General features: G+C 37.4%; 1 protein-coding gene across 2 annotated transcripts in view; it reads left to right on the top strand.

Annotated features, from left to right (window-relative positions):
• Positions 1-3,722: 3,722 nt before the first annotated feature.
• The window catches only part of TNPO1 (transportin 1), an 85,577-nt gene continuing 69,446 nt past the window's right edge, over positions 3,723-19,853 (top strand). For both annotated transcript variants that reach the window (XR_015724475.1, XM_045809771.2), the window contains exon 1: positions 3,723-3,875. Coding sequence is in view for 1 of the 2 variants with exons in the window: in XM_045809771.2 (XP_045665727.1) it covers positions 3,861-3,875 (15 nt within the window). In the remaining variant the exon portion in view is untranslated. The remainder of the gene's footprint in view (positions 3,876-19,853) is intronic.

Genomic DNA, 19,853 nt, shown 5'->3' with positions numbered 1-19,853 from the left:
TTATAAGACTTTGGATCTTATTTAAATATTCTGTTTTAGCTGACTTTTTCTGACAAAGCACTTTTAGAGGAAGTGGGGGTGGGGAGCAGGCTCCACCTCATTACTGCCAGGTTGGAGAATAGTCTAAGTTCCTCATTGGCCTCCATTGACACTCAAGATGAACGTCTCTCTCTTTCTGCCTCTCTCTCTCTCTCATTACTGGCCAGTCAGTATGAAAATCCTGGCTGCCTACTTAACTTGTCTGACACCATAGGATGGGAGATGGGGTTGGGGCGCCTTGTTACAGTCTGGTGAAGGTGGATTTGCTGACTTGAGTGGGGGATGGGAAGGAGTGGTCATGATTTTTTCCTGTAGTTTGCTTTTCTTTAGTTTTATCGGTTATTGTCTAAAAAAAAAATTTTTTTTTTTAATCTGTTATACCGCCTCTTTTCTGTTTCTTCAGCTAAAGAGAGCAGTATTTTGTTGGGGATTTTTTGTCTGAACCACTGGTATTTTCAGGTTGCCAGCTCCTTCAGTTTCAAGTCTTGGATATATGAGGCAAAAAACAAACCAACAAAACAAACAAAGAAACTCCAGGGAACTAACCATCGTGTTGTTCCTTGGGTCTTGAGGTCCTTGCTGTCTGTCTTCTCTCCATCTTTCAGAGTCTTCTTATATTTGTTTTATACCTAACGTATAGGGGCTTGTAATTATACTTACTAGGAGGAATAGGGAAAAGTAGGTCTACTCCATCTTCCCAGAACTCTAAGTGGACATTTTTATAAATAGAATCATATTTTAATCACTGAGAGACATTAATAGTTAAAGGAACTTTGAAGTTAATCCTTTCCTAGATAATAATAACTCTCTAATTTATCTTTTTTGTACAGTCAAACAGTATAGTGGGTTTGCTTTAAATGAAAAATGCCTATAGATTATTTACACATTTCTAAATATTGCTATAACTGTCCTCTTTCAAAATTTGAATTAAATTCTTCTAAATAATTACTTTAGAAAAAAATTTCTTTCCCTTAATGCCAATCTGAAGATGTTTCAATGGAAGGCAATTCCTTAAAGTGTCTAGTAGTAAAGGTTATAATGAGAATTCCCACATCTTTCCCAAAGTATATGATGAGACTATTTCTCAGAAATATTTTATTTTAGAAGATTGCCTGTATCTAAAAGATTATTTCACTTCTTTTACTGGGTTTCTATAGATTTGCTAACAATTGCCTATTAAAGGTATTTAACCATTTTTAGATTTCCAAAACTATAATTTTTTTTCAATCACCATTCTTCCTTCTCAAACATCTGTTCTTTTATATATATTAATACCTAGTAATACTATCTTTTGTTGCCCTCTAACTATCTGCCAGGCACTCTGCTAATGAGCTTTTAATATACTTTATCTTATTTAATCCTGTTTAAGACAAGTGAAGCTTGGAAAGGCTGAACTGGAAGCATTCATAAGTGGTAAAGCCAGCATCTGCATACAGGCCCTCTGCCTCCCAGCTTCATGCTTATTTTGACAATGCTACATCTGACAGAGTAAGCATCATTTTCTTCCAAGGGGAAAGCTTATAGGTATGTTTCTCCCTTCACGCTGTTTTGTAATTTCTACCATTCTTTGATTTTTATCTCCTCAATTTTTTCACCTAAGAAAAGAATTAATACAGAAATTTTAAATATAGGGTAACTGGAGTAGGTTTGGGGGTTAAAAATCTAAGTTACTTACCGTTTTTAATTTAAGCATATGTCATTAAAAAATACTAACAAAGTCTTACTACAGGAGTTCTGCTGTTTTGTATTTGGGTATAAAGAGAAAACATTACTGAATAGCTGCTATTTCGTGTGCAAACTGTGCAAAGGGCAAACAAGTAACAGAAAAAGTAAAATAAAATAAGCCATGTTAATAAATCCTTGTTAATGTTAAGAAGATCTACTATTTAAAACATCTATTTTTAGTTTAACCTAGACGGTAGAGACAAAAATGCTATACATATAAGCATCTCTTCATTCAATGCAGAACTATTTCATACTAAATTTTTAATTCACTTTCATTTAAATTTCATAGAAGTATGGATAATTTACTCAGTCTCAATTTCACAACATTTGCTAATCAGTATTTTTTCTTTCAAAAGATTTTGGTCAATAAATCCTCTTACATACACCGAATAATACTTCACTTTTTAAAATTAATTTCAGTTATATATAATGATCCAAAGTATTATTCAGGCGAATTCCTGATTAATTGCTTTGTCAGTAGTTCTTTACATCCATTATTATTTGCTCAACCTTTACATTTAGAAAGTATTCTTATTGTTTTTCTTTAGCAAAGTAAAATGCAGATGCCACACATCCCCTGATTTGTACGGATCAAGGCTCCCTTGATGTCCCAAAAAAGTCCCACAATGGGACTTTTCAAATGCAGAAATAAGCCCTTTTTGTTATCTGGATAAATATACATACTCTGGATAAATGTTCTTGCAGATACATTATAAACTACCATTTCAGAAGCTTTACACTAAGTTTTTTTTTTTTTTTTTTTTTTGCAATCTGTTCCTATTTGGAGACCTCTTTTTGCTGCATGCTCCTGTATCCAAGTACTATCAAATTAACATTAGGGAATGGTGGGTTCATAATTACAAGCATTTTAGTTATTCAAAATATTTTTTCTTACTATGTTCCATTTTCTAATGATAAAGATCGTCCTTCTGTACTCAAAATTTAAGCGAAATACATTGTTTTGTAAAATGACTTGTTGCAAATGAAAATGCAAGTTTGTTAACAAATAATCTATATCAATATACATTTAAAACACTTTCTAGTATCAGTACTATACTTTTATCTAGAATATGCCTGGAAGGCAACAACTGCTACACATTTTCAAAACGTGGTATATACAACACTTGCAAGTAGGATAGTCGAAACTGCCGGCATTTTACACACGTTGATCTTATGAGGACGAGTACTATCAGCGGCATCATCACCGTAGGATATAATGACTATCCAGCTATGTAAATTAAAAAATATTCATACATAGTAAATTTATATATAAGAATAATGTGGGGAAGGGGGCTGTTATTTATCAATTCATTACCATTATTATAATTGAGTATAAAAATACCTACCTCTCCCATTTTGAATTATGTTCTGTTTAGAAAACAGAAGACATTTTAATTTTCGTGATGGCTGCTTACGGAGAGGAGGGCTTGTTATTTCTAAGAGCAAGAAACTAGTTTTATTCGAATACACACTCGGACATGTAAAACTGAATTCTATAAATCCTTTAATTTTAACATACACAGCAGCTGGCATGCCAGATGCAGTATAGCTCAAAAGTCAATCACGCAACATTAGCAGGCAGCCTTCTGCCCACATCCATCTACTGATGTCGTTCGTTTTTTACCGGCGACGTTGGAACTGTATTATTGGGGGATATGCGGAATGTTCGCTGTTAAATAGGCTCCCGGGGCAGGGCTGTCACTTGGGAGATTACCCTGGGGTACGGAAGTTCGCTGGTGTAGGGTGGTCATGCTAGGAGGCCCTGGACAGCCCCCAAGCATCCGCACTTACAGGGCCATTTTGGTCGAGGCCTCACCGCGCAGAGCAGCGGGCTTCAGGGCCGGCTTGAGCAACCGCTGGCGCGCGCCGCCGGCCGCAAGACCGCAGGCCTTGCAGGCCCAGGCCCGGGTTTTCCCAGCCGCGCCGCCGTTGCCTAGGCGACCGCCGCCGAACGTTCCCGAGGCGGGCCCCGCCCCCCGGCCAATCGGACCCGCGCTCGCCAGAGCCCAGATTCTCTTTGTTCCGCAGCCATTTCAGGCCCCGGACGGGAGGCAGCGCCGCTACGGCAGAGGGCCCGAGCGCCGGAGGCCTCTGGGATGGTGTGGGACCGGGTAGGTGGCGTGAGGGTGCGCGGCCCCAGACTGGAGGGCGGGAGCGGAGGCCAGCTGTTCCGAAGCTGCCCGACGGGCCGCGGGGAGGGGCGCCCGACCCGCCGCCCTCCCGGCCGTTTGGAGCCCGCCGGCGGCGGCGGCGGCGGCGGCGGCGCGGTTCTAAGCCCAACAGCTGCCGGCCGGGCCGTCGTGCGGGACACTGGCAGGGGTCGGGCAGCGCTCCTCAGGTGTCCGAGGTCAGGGCCTGGGGCCCAGTAGCGGCGGTGCGAAGGGGAGAGCCTTCTCGCCGGGGAGCTTTTTGTTATACGCGGAGTTTGAGGGCCTTGCTGTCGCAGTCGCTGCTCTAGGACGGCTGCTTCCTGCTTTGGGGCACTGCCGGGCGCTGCCCCGGATGGCCCGTCTTTGTCCCCCCGCCCGGCCCTCTCGGCCCTGGTGTCCTGGGCTCCGCACACACCTTCGCCTCCACACTCAGCTGGCTGATCGCTTTCTCTGGGCTGTTCTTGCCCCTTGGGGCCCCTCTTGGCCTCACGACATGTTTACATAATTTTAATGTTTTTGCGGGCTTTGCGTGGTGGGTTTGTTTTTTGCACTTCCACCCTTTGTACTTCTCCCACGCGAACACGCAACAGGGAACAGCTGCTGAGGAGCAGACCGGCTACCACAAAATTAAATTTCTTCCTTTAGAAATGATCGCCTATTTGTCTACCGATTGTAAAAACCGACTGGATGTTGCAAGGGTTGCTTACAATTTGTCCGTTATCTTAACAATCACTAATCAGTTTGGTCCATCAACAGATGTAGAAATTTAAACTTGGCGGCTGTCCACAAATTGATTTTGACAGTTGTATTAAGAAGCTTAATAACAATCCTTCCTTGAAACAGTGATGACTTCAATGATGAGTTTATAAATAGTACTTTATTTTTCGACCTAAAGAAAATATATATAAAAAAAAAAACAAGTCATATCGTCTAATAGCTATTTGGAAATGTCAGGTTGTAAGATGGCCATCCTGACCTCATTTTTAGGATAACGAAAGTTTCTTTTGGATTTTAAGTTTCCCCGTTACAACAGAGCTTTCGTATTAGAATGGCAAATAAGGTATACTTAGTGAAGCAGGGAAGCATTCCGTTTTTTGGGAAACGATCTTGTTTTCTACTTTTACCTGCCCTGCACACCATTCTTAGAGAATGGCTCCACCAAGTTGAAAATTTGTAGCCGCAAAAGGAGAATATTAGTTTGAAGGTGCAGATTTCTTTTTTACTCCTCGGCATATGTAGCTATAATGCATAACAGTTTAGCAATCCGGTTTTTACTTCACCTTAATTTAATGTTAGCCTAATGAACCATTTTCTTTTTCCTAAAAGGGGCCCCCATCTTGATCAGCCTTGATGTAGTTACATTTTTGCCCTAGGTATTTAGGGAATTACTAAATTCTTCCTGCTGAAATATCTATAAAAATCTTTTAAAGTAATCAAGCTTATTACCATTATATATTACAAACAGGATAAGATTTTGGTAAAAATATGTATGATTCTGGTTGTAAATATTTCCATTATCAACACTTGATATTGTATTCATTGTTTTTATGACTTGTTTTTCTTTTTTATATAATGTTAAAGCCTTCATATGAACTCACTTTTTCTAAATACTGTAAATGAACTGCATTGAAATGTAAATGTACTATCTTTAGAAGAATTGCTCACTTTTATCCATGTTGGATTCTGCAAATACAGTTTTTAAGAAAAGAAATTTGGTTAATAAAGGAAAGCAAAAGAAGTGACATATGTCATGAAATAGATTTATCAAGTGTAAACTGCAGAGAGGAGCACAGCAATTAAGTGGGAGTTGTTTTTATTGCCCAGGGTGAGTTGTGAATATTTCTTCCTGGGATTGATTCTTGAATACATATTGGTGCCAAAAAGGTCTTGTTCCAAAAAACCAATTTGGTTTACCAGCAAAAGGGTGCGAAAGCTGAAAGAATCAAAGTGATTGATTAACTGGTAATTGTTTTCAAAAACAGTAGAGAATAATGCCGTCTTCAAAAATAGGAATCAGAGACAAAAAATTCCCCAAATGTTGAGTCTTTCTTAGTTGGTCCCATTCAACCAGTGCCATGGTAGATAACCAGAGAGAGTTGACAGGTGAGGGCTGTCTCCTGGGTCACAGGGTGGGTGAACTTTATGATGGAAGACAGATGTCTGACTAGATTTGTAGTTATATGGATGGGTGTTAGCGTAGGAGAGAGTTCCTTAGAAGCCATGTTTGGTTACCTCTGGATCTCCTAAGTAGAATTCTTTGAAGTACCGAAAGTAGGTGTAATAACTTAGAATGGTTAAAATGAGTCTTAGTTGTTAAATGAGATAATGGAACAGGAAATAGGGATGCAGATTTGTCTTGAAATTTTCTGGAGTAGATAGAGGAATGGTGCCTATATCTTATTCCAAAATGGCACCTAATGGCAGAACAGTTATTTAATTTCAGAACTGAAAGAATGCCTAAAGCTAAAAGAAAGCTGATAACTGAAAGACCACAAGATTTGAGTTGACATGTGCCTTTTTAATGGTTAAAATTTAAAAGCAAAGCAGATCTTTGAATGTCGCAGTTAGGCACAGGAGCTGTAGAACCACACTTCTTGGATTCAAATCGTGTTACCTTCTGAAATTATGGGTGAATTTGGGCAAGTTACTTAATCTCACTGTGCCTCAGATTTTCTCATCTCATAATTCTGTGAGGATTAAATGAGTTAATACAGTATGCTCTTAGAACTGAGCCTGATATGGTAAACACTCCATAAACAATAACTGCTGTTGTCATCATCATGATCATTAGTATTTTAGAAAACAACTCATAAAATTATAATCACTAATATCTAAACTATGAGATAACTACTGTAAACCCACTGATACATTTCCTTCCAATATTTTTTCTCAGTTTATTTGATTTTTACATAGTTCAGACTTTATTATGTGAGTAACTTTACATTTTCCTTTTTTCACTTAGCATCATAAGCAGTTTCTCATGCTATTAATTATTTTATGAGCATCTTTAAAAATTAATACAAAATGTGACTTTCTCATAATTAAACATTTTCCTATTGGACAGTTGGCAAGTTTCTGATTTATTTATTTATTTATTTATTTATTTATTTATTTTTGAAGTTCTAAGAAACACTACAGTGAACATCCTTGTACATGAAACAACTTCTGTATTTTAGATTCTTTCATTAAGATAGATTCTTCAAAGTGAAAATATTGGGTTGGAGTATATGAACATCCAAAGCTCATGGTCCATATTCCCATATTGCTTTAAATTAAGGGAATTTATTAATGGGCTTAAATTGAGGAGCACAGCATTTATTGTCCTTGTTATTGCTTCATATGCTTCAAAAAACAAACAAAAGGGAGTGCATTAACATTTTTCCATGTAATATACAAGGCATTATTTGTAGGCATTTATCATACATTCTTACTTTTACGTACATTCTGCCCCTTATTATAGCCCTGTGTTATGCATGGGAGTTACTATAGATAGGCAAGTACTTTGCCCATGGACTCAGGAGTGTTCAAGGTGAATCTGAATCTAGATCTGCCTGATTGCAAAGCTTATGTCCTTTATTTGTAAAATTTCATGTAATATACATATTAGGAATCTTATAATGAATATGTATACATCGAATGAATACACAATCTTATAATGAATCTTATAATTTAGTGGAGCTACTAATTGTAGATCATAGACCACATTATGAAAATAGTAAACTTGACCTGGAAGTAATGAATGGGTAAATTACAAAGTTAAACCAGATGGGGCTTAAGTATCTGCGTATATTTTACAAAAGGAAAAAATATCCTTACCTGAATGAGATGTAATTGGTAATGAATATATAAAGCTGGTTTCTAAAATGATTTGTGGTGAAACACTCTTAGTAACGACCTCAGCACAAATAGGGTAGGAAAAAAACAAATCTATCAAATTTGGGACATCTATATAAGAAGTGACAATGGCCTATAAGTAACCAAATTGAAAAATACATTTAGTAAAACCCCTGCCAAAGTTAACTAAGGTCTTAATAGAGAAATAACCCAAAAAAATAATAGAGATATTCCAGTTAAGGAGAATAAGACTACCCACAAGCTGTTGGAAATTAATTATATACTGAAAACTAAAGGAAAAAAATTAATTGGATTTTACAGTTGACTTTGAAGCACTCTGAAGTCGTTAGTAAAATAATATTCGGCAGAGCCCCTTAATCCTCAGGTGCAGAAGGGGCTGCCATAGATAAAAAGGGTCATCTCAGAAAGACCAAGATTTCATTGCTTTTGTCTTTACTAAGGAAGGAATGAAAGCAGAGAGATACTTTATGAAATTGTGAACATTCTAAATAGATGCAAATGAATGATTAGGAATAGGTAGGTGGTACCCACTAAAACTACAAAGAAATAGTAAAAAAAAATTAACATGCTGCCATTAAAAATAATATTTTTGAAAAATACTTAATGAAGTAAAAATAATAATAGTTTTGGCTGGAGCATAGGAAAACACGAAAATTATGAGAAGGATGGCAAATTATGACAGATTTATTTTGTGTGCCATTTATTCATTTGCTACACATTTAGTAGTGCTGGGATTGTCCCTTTTCATTAAGAGATTTACATACTACTGGAGAGAGAGAAGTAAATGAAAAAGTACAACAAAGTGTAGTTACAGCTCTTATGATATAAATCTGTGGAGGCATCTGGCGGGCCTAGTGATAGGTTCCAAGCAGAGAGTAGGAGAAATGGCTCTGGTATTTCAGGGGAATAGGAGCAGCACTTCAGAGACCACGTCAGCCAAGATAAAGACCTACTATGTTCTTGAATCTCCCAGAAGTTCAGGGGCCCTAAAAGGTATAGAGCAGGAGTCCACAAACTTTTTCTGGAGAGGACTAAATACTAAATATTTTCTGCTTTGTGAGCCATACCATCTCAAATGTAGTACAAAAACAGGGACAGTATGGAAACTAAATGGCTTGACCAATTTGACTGGTGGGCCTTAATTATCTCTAGTATATAGTAGAGGGATTTGAGGAAGAGAGAACCTACTGGGCCTAGCATGAGCCATTGGAAGATTTGAAACAAGAAATTTTCAACATTGATTTGTGTGAATCATTAAGAGTGGAATAAAACAGAAAAACAGTTTCTTTCTAAGCATTATAAACCATTAGGAAAAGACAACTCAATTTCTTAAATGGCCGAATTCACAGAAGAGGAAATAGAGCCAGCCAACATGAAATAACACTCTGCCCCACCATTAGGGAAGTGCAAAGTAAAACGGTGAAATTTTGTTTCCCGTCATACTGGCAAAAGTGAAAAAGTTTTGCTAGTATGTATTGGCAAGGTTGTACCAAAACTCATACATTAAGTAAATCAGTAAAGCCATTTTAATTTTAAAGCAAAAACATTTTGACCCAGCAATTTCCATTTCTTGGAGAAGCATGTGGGTGTATCAGGAGTCATTTGTGTTCAAGGATGTCTATCAGTAGCCACAGAACCTCCAGACCTCCGGGTCACCTTTCATTGTCTACACTCCGATTCATAAAATGGTCTGTATTTGTCTTTTAAAAACAAACAAACAAACAAAAAACAGGGGCGCCCAGGTGGCTCAGTCTGTTGTATCTGACTCTTGATTTTGACTCAGGTCATGATCTCAGGGTCCTGGGATCAAGCCCCATGTCGGGCTCTGCTCTCAGCAGTGAGTCCGCTTGCTTGAGGATTCTTTCTCTCCACCCTCCTTCCCTCTCCCAAATAAATAAATCTTAAAACAACCAACCAACCAATCAAAACCCTTCTAACTCTTCATACCCTTCTACTGTGCCCACTGGAATGTACAGTCCATCATCTGCAAAGTCCGACCTTAACCTATTCTTAGACACTCCTTTCACTTTCTTGCTCTTATAGAAACCTGACTTTTGCACTGTGCAGCTGTGGCTTTTTTTTTTCCCCCTGTAGCTCTCCTTATCACTATTCCTAGAGGTGAGAAAGGTGTCTGCTATGTATCTCCTGGCTGCTTTCGGACTATTCTCCGTCCCTTCTCCCTAAAAATCATCAGATTATGTAATCCATTACCCCTTATGATTGTTACCAACTTTTGATAGCATAATTGATACCAGTGACTTTCAGGTCATTCCTCTTCGTTCTTCAGTTATTTTAGCTCCAGCCTCATTGCCCCTCTCTTCAGTACTACCTCAGTCTTTATAATGAAATTGAAAAGAATATGCATAACTAATCTTTCCAGTACCCTGGCCTTTCATTCCTAGACCTTTCCTCCACTGCTTGTCTACCCTGTCTCAGTCACTCACTCCCATAGTGAATCCCCCTTGCCTTGTCAGTAACTGCAGTCCTTCTGTAGTTGCAATTTTATGTGTTCTACTGTGATCCCACTTTCTATTTTTGCAATTCACTCCTAGTTTGTATCTCAGCCCCCACCGTCTTTGACTCCAGTGGAATCTCCACTGTATTGATCTTATTGTTGTTTCCCTGCCACTCATCTTCTTGATATTTTCACTCCCTTTCTTCACTCAGCTGAAATTTCATGATTAATCATTTTAATCACTCCTTGGATCCATGTCCTTGCTCTTTGCTTGTTTGGTAGAAACACAGCCCCAGTTAAAACCAATTCTCTGCTTTGTACCTGCTTTTATGTAACTTAGTATAGCTGGAAGAAAGCACACAACCATACCTGACCACGTTCCTCAAGGGGGCCCTTGATGCTGCCTGTTGTTTTACTATATTTTCTGAATCTGTTCACTCTCCCATTCCTGCATGACTGTTTCATATCTTCTCTTCTTTATTCCTCTAGTATCTCTTTTCCCATCCTCACTTTCAGCTCATGACCTTGCTTCCTACTTTGCTGAGAAAATAGAAGCAATCGGAGAACTTCCACAGACTCCCAGCATCCTGTGTATCTCCCAGCATCTGTGCCAATACATGCTATCTTCCTGCTTGTTGCTTAGGTTAACTCTTCATGTTTTTGTGTCTGCTTTTGTACTAGATCCCATCCAATCTCATGTGCTCAAGAAACTGATTCAGCTTCTCTCCTTCCACATCATTTTTTTCTTGATTGAATTATTTCTACCAGCAAACGTAGACATGCTGTTACTTCTCCCATTATTTAAAAAGCAAAAAACCAAAAAAACAACTTGATTCACTTTCACCACCTGTTTCCCCATTTTTCACATTTCCTTTTGCAGCATTATTCCTCAAAAGACTTGTCTACACTTGCTATGCCAAATTTTTCCCTCCCGTGTACTCTCCTAAACCCACTGCAGTCAGGCTTTTGTCTGCAGCTTTCCCACTGAAGCAGCTCATGTTCTCCAGTAACTTCCATGTTACCAAATGCCATATGCCATTAATTCTGTTCATCTTACTTGGCCTGTCAGCAACATTTGAGAGAGCTGTTTGTTCCCTTATCTTCAAAGCACTTTCATTTTTGCTTTCTAGTATACCACACAGCCCTGCTTATTTTCTACCTCTGTTCTGGCCTGCTGTAATTCTCCTTTTTCTCACAGACTTCTTATGTTGGAGAACCCCAGGGCTCAGTCCTTGCTTTTTGTTTTCTGTTCTTTGTTTTTACTGTTAGTACTCACTTCACTGGTAATTTTATTCAGTCTCATGGCTTTAAATACAATCTAAATGCCAGCAACACCGAAATTTAGATCTTTAGCTCTTCTCCCTAATTCCAGTCTCATATGTTCAACTGCCTATTCAGTCTGTCTACCTGAATGTCTAATGATATACATCAAACTCAGCATGTCCAAAGCTAGCCTCGTAAACTTCCTCCCCAGTGCTGCCTCTACACATAGACTTCCGCCATTTCCGTCAGTGGCAACTCCTATCCTTCTAGTGGCTCAGGCTAAAACCTTAGCGTTATCCTTGACTTTGCTTTTTCTTTGACTCTTCGAATCCATTCTTTCAGGACGACCTATTTTTTTCTACACATCAAAATACATCCAGAATTTTACCGTGCCTCACCTTCTCCACTACTACCACTTTGATCCAAGCTACTGCTGTCGTAAATACTGTTTAAATAGGTTACTGTCTGGTCTCTCCATTCTACCCTAGTCTATCCTAACAGCCTATTCTCCATATAGTGGTGAGAACTATTCTTTTACAAATTAAGACAGACCCTATCACTTCTTTATTCAGAGTACTGCATTGGCTCTTCTTTTGATTCAGAGAAGATCTAGTAGTTAGAGTGGCCCACAAATCTGCCCAACCCAGTCCCTTTTCTCCTTACCTCCTTGACCTTATTTCCTGCTACCACTTCCCTCCTTGCTCACTAGCCACCTTGCTATGTCAAAAACATATGTCATGTTCCTACTTTAGGACCTTTGCTTTAGCTAGTTCAGCTGTCTGGAATCTCCTTTCCCCAAATATCTGTTTGGCTCACTGGCCTTACCTCTGGTCTTTGCTCAGATCTTACCTCCTCTAAACACCCTTTTTAATACTGCAAACTACCCTCTCCCATCCCCCTTATCCTGGATTCTTTTTTTATTTTTTGCATAGTACATACCACCTTCTACAATGGTATATCAGGGGTCAGCAAGCTAGAGCCCCACTGCCCTCTGCCTGTTTTTGTACAGCCTGTGAGCTAAGAGCAGTTTTTATATTTTCAAGGGTTGTAAAACAAAAATAGAAAATATACAACAGACATGTGGTCTGCAAAACCTAGAATATTTGCTATCTGGCCCTTGGTAGATAGAGTTTGCATTATATATTCTGTTTATTGTCTTTCTCCTTCCACACAAATGTAAGCTCCAAGAGGGCAGAGATCTTTGTCCTATTATTGCTTTATCTGCAGCAACTAGAACAGTGCATAGAGCATAGTAGGCATTAATCAGAAGGATGATTTTAACTTTCTAGATCTGGATTATAATTCTTTGTAGTGGTGGGTCGGAGTTTAATATGTCACCCTGATGAGCTTTAGGAGAGAAAGAAAAGCAAGAAAAGTGAAGATATTTAAACTTTGTATGTAAAGCTAACCAGACCTTGGCATAAATTATATATTTTTCAGAGTTTTTGTTGTTGATTGTTTAGAAAGGCAAAATAAAATACGTGGGTTAATTCTTTTGTGATAGAGAGTTCAGTTGGCAGTATATGGGCATGATCTAAAGAGCCCTGATCTGTGTTTCAAAAAGATACATTAAGCTCATAAAATGCTGCTTGTCAAACCTTTATTAGAAAATACTATGAGACTTAATTTAGGAAAAGTACATTAAATAGTGGATCATTGAAACCACAGGTGCTCCAGAACAGGAATTAGAATGCTCCATTGGATTTTTTTTTAAGATTTTATTTATTTATTTATTTGAGAGAGGGGGAGAGAGAGGGAGCATGCACGAGCAGTGGGGAGGAGCAGAGGAAGACAGAGAAGGAGGGGAAAAGATTCTCAAGCAGACTCCATGCTGAGTGCAGAGCCCAACTGTCGCAGGGCTCGATCTCATGCCCCTGAATCATCATGACCTGAGATGAAACCCAGAATCCAAAGCCCAATTCAATGGACTGAGCCCCCAGGTACCCCACTCCATTGGATTTTTAGTTGAATAATGCTTTACATAGTCTCTGTTACAGTTTTAAAGGGATAATGGATAAAGAGTTCTGTTCGATAGAAACCCAAGTTATGATAAAACATTTTCTGACATTTTCAGCTAAAGTTTGTTCTTGCTATTGAATGTGACTTCTGTAAGAAGTGACCTAAGCCTGGTACAGGAGCCCAGGTATTTGCAGAAAGAATCAAATGACATGTAACGTAGTAGTCCCATAACTACATTTGAATGGTTGAGTTGAATACAAGTTTCGCTGAAGGCTTGGAGAATTTCAGTAGCAAGTATAAAGAAGAAAGTCTGCCTTTTATGTGTGGAATATGAGCAGACTGATTGTTCATAATCAACAAAATGTTTCACTTCTGGAAGCCGAGAGGACCATGGTCTTTAGTTGCTTTATAGCAGGGGAAATGAACCAAATGAATATAAATGATTTGTGCGGGATTGCCAGCCAGCTATTCTTCCGGTAGAGAAGAACTGAGACAAGCACCCTAGATCTCTGACCCACCTTTTTTCCTGATGTTATTTTGGCTCTTCATGGCACAGAAGACTTAAAGGTCCAGATGAGTTGGTCCTAAAGCACCATGAAGTTACATCGGGTTTGTTAGCTTCAGAAAGGCTGTGGCTGTGATTCAGGTGTCTATGTCACCCATCCTTCTTCTCCTGGCCTCACACTTCATCCTTCCCTAAGTCAAGGATGAAACACTGGAAAAACTGTAAGGTAGGAGGTTTTCCTGGAGTCTTGTTTTGGTGCAAATAGTAAGCTCAGATTCATGAGTGTGGTATAATAGTTTAAGATTTAATGTAGGAATTTGATGGGGAATCTTAAAAGTCGGTAGAGAAATAAAAGGTTGAAGCATAAAAAGGAAAAGGCTCTAATAAAAATCTTGGCTCTACTTTCCCCTTACATCTTAGAGGGCTAGAGGCTTTTGTTTCAGTGTTGGTACTTGGTGATCAGGTACACAGCAGGCAATTTTTGTTTGTAAAACAGAATTGATACATTCATACTTCCATGAGATTCTAGTAGTTTCAGTTGCTCAGTAGTCAAGACAAAATTGTGATTTCAAGTAAAATTATCGTTTTCTGAATCTTGGAAATACAAACTCTGGAACATCTCGAGTGTTTTGAGTCAGGTTCCTCAAATGCCTCGCAACACATTGAATTGTTGAACTTAATAACCTAAAGAAATCTTAGGAATTTGTGTTTGTAGTTTCCAGCTATAAAATCCTGCATATATCAGTGCTTAATGAATGTTTGCTTATTGATTTAATTTCTGGAGTTCCTTCCTTCTAGAATATGCATACTACTGTAAGAAGGCATAATGAAGAGTTGACTGGAGATTATATATTTTATGAACTGTAAATAATGTGGATTAGTTGCTGTATGAAATTTTTTTTAATGGAAATATTTCATGTGACTTAAAGATTTGCTTTCTTTGCACCCAACCTTACTCCCAGGAAATCATGTAGGAAGTGTTGGTTTTTTTAAAAAATAATAAATGAATTAATTTTTTTCCCCTAAGAATCAGTTTAGTGTAATGGAAATAATGTGTGCTTTTGAAGCATTTCATTAGACTCCTTTGTCTACCAGTTACAAGTGTATGCTCATGGATGGTATCTGTCTCAGAGACCACATAGGTACACAGAACTTTACCATTGGTTTCAAGTGAAGATGATTTATAAACATGTATCTGTTTTCCATCCCTTCTTAGTATTTACATTAACTTTCTTAGGCAGAAAAATATATCAAGAAGAATCCATTGATGATTCCAACAATTTTTTAATCTTGAACAGTTTTTATTTCCTATTTTCTGAAGGTTTTAATTTTAAATTAAATGATTTATGAATTATTTTCTTAAAATAAGGAGTAAAATAGCATATGACATAAATGATTGAATAGTAAAATGAAGAGAACCAGAACTCTAACCTTTATCAGTTTAGTATATGCTACATGACAAATTTAAATTATTTGTAGTGTGTACTCATTTATTTCCGCAGTTGAAATTTTCTTATCATATATTAGTAAATTTTGTTTGTAATATTCATACTTGTGATTACTGAGAGAATCTTTAGAACTTATTGCCATAAAGGTCTTAAGAACCATTGTAGAAGAATTATAGACCCTCTTTTCTAAGCTAAAATTTATTGTAGTTTGCTTTTGGCTTTTACATTTTCATGAGATTTTTTTTCTTCTTGTTCTGCATAGGGTTTAATCAGGCTATTTATTGATTTTTTTCTGAAGTGGTACTTCTGAAATTATGTATCAGTGTTTTGAAAAATTATGAACTTGATGAGAGGTGATTGAAAAAAAATTTTTAAAGTAGTCTCGAGGCCCAACATGGGGCTTGAACTCAAGTCCCCAAGATCAAGTGTCACATGCTCTACCAACTAAGCCAGCTAAGTGCCCTGAAATTTTTTTTATATTAAACAAAATGTTGGTATTCTTGTTTTAAGTTTTGTAGTAGTCTTACTTTTCTGTATATCTTTACTTAGTATTTCATTTAAACATTTAAATAAATCCTAATACTAATTTATATCATTAAAATTTTTCCATGCATATATTTAAACTGTAATCTAAAAAACTAATCAGAAATGTAGAAACTATAGTAATTCGCATTATCTAAGTAAAAGTAAAACTTCCGTTCTTTTTCTGAGACTAGGTCTCTGGGATTATAAAACAGCTTCTTCAGTATAATTCTTTTGCTTTGCAGAAATTGAGTTTTTTTCCATTGCTATAAAGATTTTTTATTCCCACTATCTTCTTTTATATCATTGTGTCTACTCATTTTAGTGGCATAATCTGGGAAAAAGTTTTGCAAGTACTTCAATTTTCTAATTTTAGAAAATTTAACCCTTTAAGTGCCATAACCATTTTCACATAAAACTTTCTAAACTGTATTTCACACCTTCTTGACTTTTTAACAAGTAAAAACGGTGTGATTTAAGCTTTTTTTTTTTAAAGATTTTATTTATTTATTCAACAGAGATAGAGACAGCCAGCGAGAGAGGGAACACAAGCAGGGGGAGTGGGAGAGGAAGAAGCAGGCTCCTAGCGGAGGAGCCTGATGTGGGGCTCGATCCCATAACGCCAGGATCACGCCCTGAGCCGAAGGCAGACGCTTACGACTGTGCCACCCAGGCGCCCCAGATTTAAGCTTTTTGATGATTCTGTCATTATTATGAGCATTCGCTAGGGTCTTTTGCCCTGTCCTATTTATGACTTCAAGCAATTACACTTTTGGAGATTTTTATTATTTATTTTCATTTTCAAGGTAATATAACTGCAGTATTGAAAATTTTTTACAAAGAAAAAAGGCCCATAATCTTAACACTAAGCCACTGCTAGCTTTTCATTATTTTCTTCTAGTCTTTTTCATTTAACAATTCTGTCTTTATCTTACACATTTTACTTATTTGTAGTTGCTCTCTGCGTACAACTTTTTATCATTTTTTTCACTTTTTAATCGTAAACATTTTCCATGTCATTACAGAAATTAACTGTCTTTTTGAATGACTGCTTAGTAATGCAACAGTTGAATGTTTACCCATAAATTTATTGCTGTATTAGAAATAATCCTAGGATAAAATCTTTGAGAATAACACTTTTTTTTCTTTGTTTAGGATTCTTAGGATACAGTCTAAGAAGTGTAATCATGAGGACAAAGGGTATACAAATGCGTATGGCTCTTGCTACAGGTTGCTGAGTTGATTTCCAATGGGTTGTATGAGTTTACTCTACCTCAGCAGTTTGATGGAGTTGATTCATCATATCTTCAGCAGCATAGGGTATTATTGTTATAAAATTATCTTTGCTAATTAGTCTAAAAATACCACTTCATTATTACATTTTTTGATTACTAATAAGATACAGTATTTTCCCAGGTTTGTTTGCTCCTGTATTTTGTGAATTTTCTTTCATGTGTTGTCTCTTGGTTCTAAAATAGTTTTTCAGATAATATATTACTATCTTGTTGCATCATCTAACTTTGTATTGCTCTGATATGCTAGGAGTTCCCTTTTGTATTCAAATAAGTCATGTGTTTATTCACCACATTTATAAATTGTGGTGCCTCCTGGAAATGTGTAAGAGATACTGTAGGTTCTTTGACATGTGGACTGTTCAAGTCTTGGGAAACCAGTATTACTTGAAAGCTAACATCATAGTGAGGGTAAATTGCCACTAGTCCTACATCTCTCACATGGTGAGGTGTAAAGTGTTCGTGAAACGAGTATTACGAGGAATTTTTTCCCTTCATAGTGGCAGGGACAGTGGTTGCCAGTGTTCAAAACCAGAACAGTATAATTTGGAAAAGGCAGGGGAAAGGTAAAAGTAGATGAGTAAGGAATTCTGCCTTCTGTAAAGAGGATGTACACCTGAACTGGCAGCTGGCTTTATTCTTGGTTTTCTGTGTCTTCCTACTCGGTTTATTCTCCACCCTTTTGGGTATATTCATTATACTCCATATCTCTCAGACACTTCCATGTCAGCTCTCCAATTTGCTCTGGTTGTTCAAGCTAAGGAAATTGATTTCCACAGTAGTCATCAGCCTCATTGTACCAATCCTTACAGTTCCTGGAGAACTCCCTCAAAAGTTTAGTTCCTTCCACTTAAAGCAAATAGAATTTGGGAATAGCTTGTTATAATATAACAGTTAACGTATATAATCATGTGATTATATATGTAGTGGTTACTTAATATTTCTATCATAATTAAAGTCTTTTGGTTCTGAGGAAGAGAAATGCATTCATGTTGTCTTAAGAGAAAGTGAGAGGTTTATTTTAAGTCATTTGTGGAAGTAGAGAGCCATCAGGGAGCAAGGCAACTCCCAGGAGTAGTTACTCTCGGTCGGGTGGACCATGTAATCTTGTTCGATGGTTCCCTGCTTCTCTCTGTGCCATCCATTCTCCACTCAGCTTGCTTAGAATTTCCGCCCTTTGTAATTTTGTCTTGCATGTGCAGTGTAATCATGGCCCCCTGCCTACCACATCGTAACATTTTAACGTCTTCTTTGAGGACTGATAAGTGGTAAATGATCTTAGTACTTTCTATTCATATTTATGAAAAGGAAATCCAGTTGATTTAGCTCATCCTTTTGTGCCAGGATTCATCATATGGAGGGTCAGGTACCTAGTCTTGGTTTAATCAGTCGCATTTAGGAAATGCAGTCACAACCTTGCCATTAGACCCAATACCCAATACCCAATGGGCTGAGGGCTACCCAGTTCCCTTTAGAAAAAGCTTTTGGGTTTACTGGTAGATAACTAGTAGAAAATCTGTATACTATGAAGAAATGAAGGGGGTTAAGAACTTCATGTTATAGAACTGAATCTTCTATGTTTTTAAAAGTTGAAGTCAGGTTCTTTCTCTTAATTCATTTGTAATGTTTCTGGGTCTTGATTCTCCTCCCCCCCTTTTTTTAAATAAAAGGAATGGGGGCGCCTGGGTGGCTCAGTCAGTTGAGTGTCCACCTTTGGCTCGGGTCATGGTCTTGGGGTCCTGGGATGGAGCCCCACATCGGGCTCTCTGCTTGGTGGGGGTCTGCTTCTCCCTCTCACTCCCCCTCTGTTGTGCTCTCCCTCCCTCTCTCTCAAATAAAATCTTTAAAAATAAAATAAAAGGATTGGATAGATGTTGTCTAATGTTTTCATTCTGAAGATAAGATGTTATGATTATTATTCTCTGAATACAGTTAAAGTTGATGAATTCCAGTTTCATGGGCTGAAGGGAATGGATGGCGATAATGACATGATATTTAGTTGGCTAATAACTCAGTATCTCTGTTTGGAAGAGGACAATAAGCTTTTTAAGCCAAGATTCAGTTTTAAGGGTATATTCTTATAAGCTGAACACTTTGTTAGTGTATATAATAGATTAGCATTATTGTTTGGGTCTTCAGATTTCCTTACCTAAGTCTCACATTTCATTCTAGGTTTTATATTATTTTATGCCTCAATCTTGGTTGAGTCTCATTGTCTCTTTGTCACAGGAAGAGAAAAACAGACTTGAACACTCACAACATATATGCTGTTGTTTTTTGTGCTAAGTGGTTAGTTGTATAGTACCATCTGTCATACGTTATTTGTTACTATTTTTTTCCATTTGTGGCTTACCTCTATGGAATTTGTTATGTGATATTCTTTTCCTATCTCTTTGCATACTTGACTACCCTCAGTCAACTACTTAATTTTTGCCCTTATAAAATTTTTATAGATTGATTACATTCATATCTGATTTAATTATTCAACATTTGATTTCTGATACTTTGTTCTTATTCTTATTTCTTCAGTTTTTCTGTTTTGATTTTTTATTTCTTTAGACTACCACCTCATTTAAATGACAGGTCACACAGCCTGTTTTGTTGCATATCCTTTAATCATACAAAAATAATTTCAGGGGC

The sequence above is a fragment of the Ursus americanus genome, chromosome 5 (assembly GCF_024610735.1).
Source record: "Ursus americanus isolate L20-20 chromosome 5, mUrsAme1.1.p, whole genome shotgun sequence".
Classification (NCBI taxonomy): Eukaryota; Metazoa; Chordata; class Mammalia; order Carnivora; family Ursidae; genus Ursus; species Ursus americanus.
Note: the sequence above shows the minus strand (reverse complement) of the source record. Positions and strands in the feature narration are given on the sequence as shown.